Source organism: Cibotium barometz, chromosome 1, assembly GCF_041138505.1.
Source record: "Cibotium barometz isolate CiBa-2024 chromosome 1, ASM4113850v1, whole genome shotgun sequence".
Taxonomy (NCBI): domain Eukaryota; kingdom Viridiplantae; phylum Streptophyta; class Polypodiopsida; order Cyatheales; family Cibotiaceae; genus Cibotium; species Cibotium barometz.
This window is the reverse complement of record NC_141046.1, coordinates 27,778,283-27,786,037: the sequence shown is the minus strand read 5'-3', so window position 1 is coordinate 27,786,037 and position 7,755 is coordinate 27,778,283. Positions and strand designations below refer to the sequence as shown.

General features: G+C 46.3%; 1 protein-coding gene across 4 annotated transcripts in view; it reads right to left on the bottom strand.

Annotated features, from left to right (window-relative positions):
- Positions 1-561: 561 nt before the first annotated feature.
- The window catches only part of LOC147641819 (uncharacterized), an 80,597-nt gene continuing 73,403 nt past the window's right edge, over positions 562-7,755 (bottom strand). For 3 of the 4 annotated variants that reach the window (XM_086799953.1, XM_086799973.1, XM_086799963.1), the window contains exons 17-19: positions 1,534-1,721; positions 1,247-1,433; positions 562-1,108 (exon numbers count right to left, since the gene is read on the bottom strand). In XM_086799953.1, the coding sequence (XP_086656079.1) occupies positions 956-1,108; positions 1,247-1,433; positions 1,534-1,721 (528 nt within the window). In that variant the 3' untranslated portion in view covers positions 562-955. Of the gene's footprint in view, positions 1,109-1,246; positions 1,434-1,533; positions 1,756-7,755 lie in introns of all 4 variants that reach the window. The other variant, XR_015266169.1, reaches the window with a different exon arrangement.

Genomic DNA, 7,755 nt, shown 5'->3' with positions numbered 1-7,755 from the left:
GTAGTTTGCTGTTGTGATAAATAATTGTCTTAACAAAAATTTCGAGCTGAAGGCAACTATTCTTTAGCTTAGGCCCGGCGACATGCAACAAAATGCAAAAGCTTACCAACTCAATAGCACCCCATTAAAATTATGGAACCGCTAAGGACCTGTCCCTGCAGTGACAAATTTTGTATTGTGATGGCCACTAGTTGCTGAGTATCATTTCACACCTGTTAGATGGGAAAATTGGCCTACGATGCGTGCACAAAATGGTACATCTTGCTTTTAACATGTGCATCTGATTTTGACTACTACAGGTAGCTTGGAAGTGGCTGTAGATGGTTTGGCAGAGCCGACACATGGTTTCACAAAGGAAAATGCAGTGTTGAAGGAGACCAGCCACTCGTCAAATCTCTTCATTCTGAGTTCCGCCACCAAAGTGGCCGTTGGAACAGCCCATTTTTGTTGGCATCCTGGTGACCAACTACCACTGCCTCCACACTAAGGCAGGCTTTACGGACCGAGTGGTTTCTCAGGAAAGTGCGAATTTCACACCAAAAGACCAAACAAGGGGGAAGAAGTAAAGGGATAATGCATTGATGGTATTCGAGGAGCACATCAGCTAGCCTACATATTTCAAAAAATCCCATTTTGACAAAAAGAGTCCAGTAGAATAACCCCCTAAAACCAAGTGAAGTAAACAACACTATTCTGGTCAATTTGCTTGAGCACGGGGGGTCTCATGATGCTGAATTTTTACATTAAACTTTTAGGCATGTGTATAGAGCTTCACCAAAAAATCTCTTACACCAAGACACCATCCACCAAAAAATCTCTTTTTACACTCCATTAGTCTTGATAGTCCAGTAACCTGTACAGCTTTCTTTAAGTAAACGCTTGTGTCATACCAAAATTACGGGTAGCTTTATTAGGCACCCGTATAAATAATGGGGGATTTACTGAACTGATTCCCTTAAATCCCTGACTGAACATTCCCATCGTCTTCTTTCTCGTGTGAATATGATACATGTGATCCATCCAAGCTGGTTTGAGGACTCAATGACTTAGGCGAGAAGCCAGAATGTTCCGAAACTTCAGTTTGAGTATCAGTAGCAGCAACCTTGCCCTGTTTGATGAATTATTCCATTAGACAACATTTTTATTTTGGGATGGATGCATTTGAATGACCTCATGAAGATGTGCGGATAAGGAAGTGCATCCTTTAATAACCATAGTCAATGGAATGCAAAATAAGAGATGGCACCTTCACCCTTTCCCGCCAGACAAGGGAGAACCTTCGTGACAGCAAGCCCTGCCTTTGTGGAGGATCTGCATGCTGTGGCTCGCTTCCTTTGTCCTTAAACCTTTCGTGGGTAAGATCTCTACCATCTGTCTTCAATGATAAGTGTGATTCAGAGACTCCGGTTGATGAACAATCAGAATCGGTGGACCTGGTGAATGGATGGTTAAAATCATACCTGATTCGCATTACTTACACAAAGAATGTAAACAGTAAAGGCACAACTCAGAAAGAAAAAGCCACAGCATTACTTTGACGTATTCCATGACCATGACCATCGAGATGGTTCTTCTCCCTGTGTTGAAGCAGAAGCACGTTTAGAGGGAGCAATCTGCCCATTGTTGAGAGCCTGATATTCCATAGCTTCCAGCATACTTTCAGCCATTGCAGTTCGTTTCTCCAGCTCCTTGAGTGAATTGACTGCACCCTCATACTTCGCCTGTGAGGCCAATTTCCACAGCTTTCGGTTACTTCTGTTGTTCAAAGCATGCCAAAGTCTACTCAATTGTCATACAAAATTTGTAAAACACAACTGTTTGTTGACAGCCAAGACACATTCATACATGATACATCAATGATGTCAAGAATCTATTCTCTTGAGCTTCTTTCTCATGGTAGAGCTTCAAAAGTGTAAGAACCTAAGGCTGGGCACCATGCATATTCATTTTGAGCCCGTGTACAAGAAAGAGTTGCCAGCGTACCACCAAGGGTGGTCACCTTTGTCATGCAAGTTCTGCACCTTCCTGCCCGTACAACAACGAACTGGTAACCCATGTGCAATGTGTAATAAAGTATGAGTGTCTGGCACGTATTAGACCTAAGTCGGACGTCTGGACAACCCCAATCAACGTCATAGACCTACATCAGTTGGTTGTGTGTGAACCCCGCAGTCCCGGGCACTAGCAACAGCCATGGAGGTTTGGGAATAGGGTGCAAAGCCTAGATAAGGATGTGGGCAGCCCACTTGCATGCTGAAGACCTCAGGCAGATGTCTGAAGGGGCTGGCCGCCCATATGTGAACCCACACATGGGGATTTGGGCACGTTTGCACCCCATGACAATAGCTGTGTAGGGCCACCGACCAGCCCTGGAAGCATCTATAGAAGGGACGCTTAGGTTCTCTTCGAACTCATCTCACTACTCATGCTTGCACATACCTTTGGGCAGCCCTATGCAGCACGTGAAGAAAAACACAGCCACAACAGAGGTCAAACACAAGGCAACAGGGAGGCAACCAGTTCAGCCCTCTTTCCCACACAAAGTTCCCTATCCTCTCTTCCCTTCTCTGAAACTCTTACCAATGGTACTGCTAAAGAAACCCAGGATTCATGCCCTGGCCTTCCCAAAGAGGGCAACGGTAATGACAAAGCTCCCTATCCTCTCTCTTCTCTTCTGTGAAACTCTTCCAACTCAATAAATCAAGCACGCCTTAATCATCATTAAAGAGCTTCCGCTACGCTTCATGTAACATAGAGGCTGGACTAAAGTAACACCATTGAGCATGTCAGAGGGCTAAGGCACCATAGCAGATGACATTTGAGCAGGGTTGTTGGGCATTCAAGGGCTGCCTTCGTGGTCCAATGTACAAATGCTTACAATGCGATGTTGAAAGCTCTTCACCATAGGAGGCTCTGTTGTGCTATAGCAGCTAGGCTGGCATGCTGAACCGTGTGAGGATATCCTTCACATTCACCTGCCCCATTAATTTCCATACCCTTGAAGGGTCATATGATCCCTGCACAACCTTAGCAATGCCAGTGGACTTGGTAAGTAGCCCACCAAGGAATAAAAGCCAAGGGATTATTCGACACACCCCAGCATCGCCATTTAACTTCGTAAGTAGATGCCCAAAAGGGATGATCCCTGCACAACCCTAGCAATGCTGGTTAGCTTGGTAAATAGACGCTAAAGACACCAAGGAATAAAAGCCAAAGCAGAGTCAAGGACTGCTTATCTAAATAGCATTTAAGAAATCCCACACCAACACATCACTTACTCAGGACTGCCCTTCACGTGGGAGCATAAGCATGAATGCCAGGTTTCTTCATTTTAATATAGATATAAGTGTATATATGCCTATGTCTGTATATAGCATATGTATGTACACACTTTTTTTTTGTGAAACCATTGTTCTATTACTTTACTATCATAGTTCTCAGGTACGAAGATACGAAATGAGACGAAGGTACGAAAAAACGATACCGGTATAGGACTTTTTATTTCGGAAAAATAAGTTCAATAGAGGTACGGTTGACTTTAAAAAACACTTGAAAAATAGATATTTGTACACATTTAGAGATGCAAAGTTGAGAGAAGGTGGCAAGGTAGAAAGCCCCCATTGCCCAAACGGCCATAAAAAACACTAAAACAAAACACGAGGAAAAAAAACGGGCATTAAAAAAGTCACAAAAAAAACGGTCAATAAAAAAAAAAGTTTTGCTTGCATAGTTTCGTACCATACCGTTTTTTTACGTACCTCATGAGCGGGACTAGTTTCGCAGACAACTATGTTTACTGTATATAGCATATGTATGTACACACTTTTTTATTTATGAACCATTGTTCTATTACTTTACTGTACAGAGAGAAGCACCATCATAAGAGTGTTTCTCATTAATTCACAAAAACTAAAAACAATGGAAAAACAAATCTCGATGTTTCTGATCTAGCCATTGGAGTTGATGGCAATCATATAAGGATTGGCGGAATATTGACGGAAGTAATAATACTTGTCAATCGTGGGTGACTGGAAAGCTAGATGATTTCGTGCAATCCAAAGTGACCAAAGAGCCCAAAATCTTGACCGTTCCAAAAAAGGAGCCATTCCTACTAGCCTCCTCTCAAAACTGCCAAAGATCTAGAAGTTATTGGAGAAATGTGTACAAGAAAATCTAGCAATCAAACGCACAGATAAACTATGCAAGAAATCATGGGTGTCAATACAACACCATAGCAAGTGCTGGGTGTCAATACAACGCCATAGCAAGTGCTGGATGGTCTCATTAGAACATAAGCACCTTGGCCATTGTGCAATAGTAATCTCTTTTGCCAAAGTTTTACCAACATCAAGTACTCCTGCAATACATCTCACTCGTTGTTTTAATGGCAGATTACTTTTCCATACTTTCTGCAAAGTTTTTTTCCACCATTTTGCCAACTTATTCATATGCCATAACATGTTTGCATGCTCTGAGAACCAAGGCCACGGAATGATCAATCTGTAGACTCTTGCTACTGTGATTTGTGAGAAAGAGAACTTTAATGAAACAAGTGTCTCCTATCTTTGTAGGTTCCAATCTTCCAGTCTACTATGTTGAGGGTCAAGTGACACATTCTCAAAAGACTACAATTGGATTCTAATTTGTTGCCATGAAGGTCTGTAATGCATACCCAAACCCCATCTTCTTTGAGCATGTGGGGAAGGTAAAACACGCAACTCAAAGGATATGACATCTTGCGCAGTACATATTCCTTTAATAGACAAGAAATAAGATGGTCAAGGTCTTGTAATGGAGCAGCAAAAGCTTTACTCCAATGTATACTTTCATGCCTTAATGAATTCCCTATCTTTGGAGGCCTTCCAGACCAATGCAAATATTACAGCTCCTTTTTTCGGTCAACAATCAATCTGCTTTTTTTTCCACAAAAAGATCCTTCCATTAGTTATCAACAGAACTGCCCCGTGGGCTACAAACTCCCGATCAAGGGGGATCACAGTATAGACAAAGGAAGGCTCTCCCACTCACACCACCAGACTGTCTGAAGCTATCTCAAGTATGAGGTGGAGGGGGGAATAGAAAATGCCCTGCTGCTCACTAAAGAACGGGCCGCTCTTCCATAGTCGAAGGAAGGCAAGCCTGCGAAGGATCATGGAGTCTGAAGTCCCCTGAAGTCTGTCAAACTGACCTCGAAGTGTGTGGATAAGCTCCAGCCAAAAGTCCCGAACAGTCTCAGCTGGTGGAATGACCCTCTGCTCAACGATGCGTCTGCAGCGTGCCCGCCATACAAACCAAAGTGCGAGGCTGCTAATGAGCTCCCAGCGAGGATCGCCCTCTCCCGACCATAAAGCAGTGCTGAAGTCTGGAACCTGAAGTGGAAGAAGGTGACCTCGCTAAGCCCGAAGAGCAAGACTATCTGTTGTCGTCTCATATCCAAGCGCGGGTCCTGAAAGAGTGCTCCAAGCCACGGCACCCCATGTAAAGATCTGGTCACCCCCAAGGTGGCTGTATAATCGCAAAATCCGTCGCCAGATCTGCTGTGCAAGAGTGCAATCCCAGAGGCAGTGCCTCTGTGTCTCCTGTGGGTGTCCACAGCCGGAGCAATCTGGTGGTCTGCCACCGAAACTAAGCCAAGTGCCCACAGCAATGAATCTATGAGCAACTAGCCACTGAAAGGTAACCGTACGCCTGGGCTGTCTACTACTCCAAATGCGCTGCTAGAATGCAGTCAGGAACTCTGCTGAAATGCCCTCACGCCGCCAATGCTCTGCAGCAGCTGGACTGGCCTGTCGCTGAGCTAGCAAAATATATCTGCCAAGCTGTGCCGAATACTGAAAGAACGGCGTGGGCGGTCTCTCTACCGAGGCAAAAGGGTCTCTCCACTGCCACTCGCCTGGGTCCCACTGTAAACGGGCCACTGGCCGAGCCTCCCATGCCCAAAGGCGCCACTCAGAGTCAACGGTGATGGCCTCCGGGTCTGGGTCAACATGCCAAAGTCTGTCACAAGCTCCTACTACTCGGATCCACTGAAAGATGCAGTCAACCACAAGCTCCGACTCAGTCATGACTTTGTGAAGTCGTACACTCTCACCCACCTCAAAGAACAATGTGCAATCCCCAAAGCAGCCTCTCACTGCAATGAGTATCTCCAAACGCGTGAATGCCCCCATCCAGGTGGGTGGAGTCTGAATCCTGGGCTGTAACCAAGTCTCTGGCACTGCCGCCTCAATATCACTAATCATCTGCGGAACACCCCTCAAACCTGCAAGCCTCGAACTCTACTGCTCCTCAGGAAGCTGCCGAAACTGTATCCAATCACCAAGGCACCGAGCAGGTCCAGCAGTCAAAGCTCCCCAAGAGACATGCGGTCTGGATCCAACCATGTAGCCTCTATCTGTCCGAACCTGTGGATTCCAAACCAGGGGCTGTCTCATGATCTCCTCAGTGCAAGAGGGAGGAATCAAGATCAAGGCAGGGCGTAGCTGCTCCCATGTCCTCAACAAACTGCATGCAAATCTGTCCTCCGTCCTCTGCGGGAAACCAACTCTGCGCATCTCTGTGAAAATCCATCGGACCTCTGGCTGCCAACGGGCCTCCTGTAGCTGGAGTGCATCTACCAAGTCTGTGTAAGAGGAGCTCCTTCCAAGGCTCAGCGCCTGGTAAGAGTCCTCGAACAATAAGCTTGCCCAAAAGCGCTCGGCTCTGGCAAGCTGGGTCCACAATCCCTAGACCTCCCTGTGCTGTCGGCAAAGTGATAACTGGCCAAGCAACTTTGGCCCTGGCCGGCCCTCCGTTTCTCCCAGACCACAGAAAAGTCCTGATCAAGCGCTGAACCTGGCTGATACATGAGCCAAAAATATCCAGCAGGAAGTAATGTACCACATGGTGGCCAAAAGCACCTGATTCGCCACTACCACCCGTCCAGCCAAATAAAGTCTTGCAGAGCTCCAGAAAAGGAGCTTCCGCCGAATGCTCAAAAGTAAAGGAGCATTCTGCTACTCGGCTGTCAAATCAAGTCCGACATGGCATCCCAAATACCGCACCGTCGTGCCAGGGGGAATCCACTGAAACTGCATGCTAGGTCGCCACGGCGGTACCTCGTCTCTACTGACCCAAAAGCCACATGATTTGTGCCAATTAATCTTGGCACCAGAGGCATCACAAAACTGCTCTAAAGCATCCTGAAAACGAGTCAAATTGGCCGCATGGCCATGCAAGTAAACTGTCGTATCATCTGCGAACTCTGAATCCAGTAACTCCTCTTCCCTCATCGGGAGACGGAGGCCCTGTAGGCCTGTATCCTGCGCAGTCAAGTAAGAGCTCATCACCTCAGCAAAGAAAAGGAAGAGTGTGGGCGCTAGAGGGCAACCCTGTCGGACCGAATGAGAAAGGGAGAAGCGCTCCCCACACTCCCCCAGCCAACAAGACCTCGCTATGAGCGGATCTATAAAGTGTAGCCACACCCCTGATCCAAGCCTCAGGGAAACCCATCCGAAGCATAGTGGCCTCCAGAAAAGCCCAATCCACACGGTCATAGGCTTTCTCAAAATCAAGCAATAGCACTGCCAAGGGCTCTTCCCTCATACGAGCAAGTGAAACAGCCTCCCAAAAAGTAAAGATATTGTCAAGGATGCTACGGCCCTTGACAAAACCAGTCTGGGTAGGGTGGATAAGGCTGTCCAGCATAGGCTGCAATCTCAAACTCAAGGCCTTAGCAATAATTTTAAGGCAGAGTTCAAGATCGTGATCGGCCGC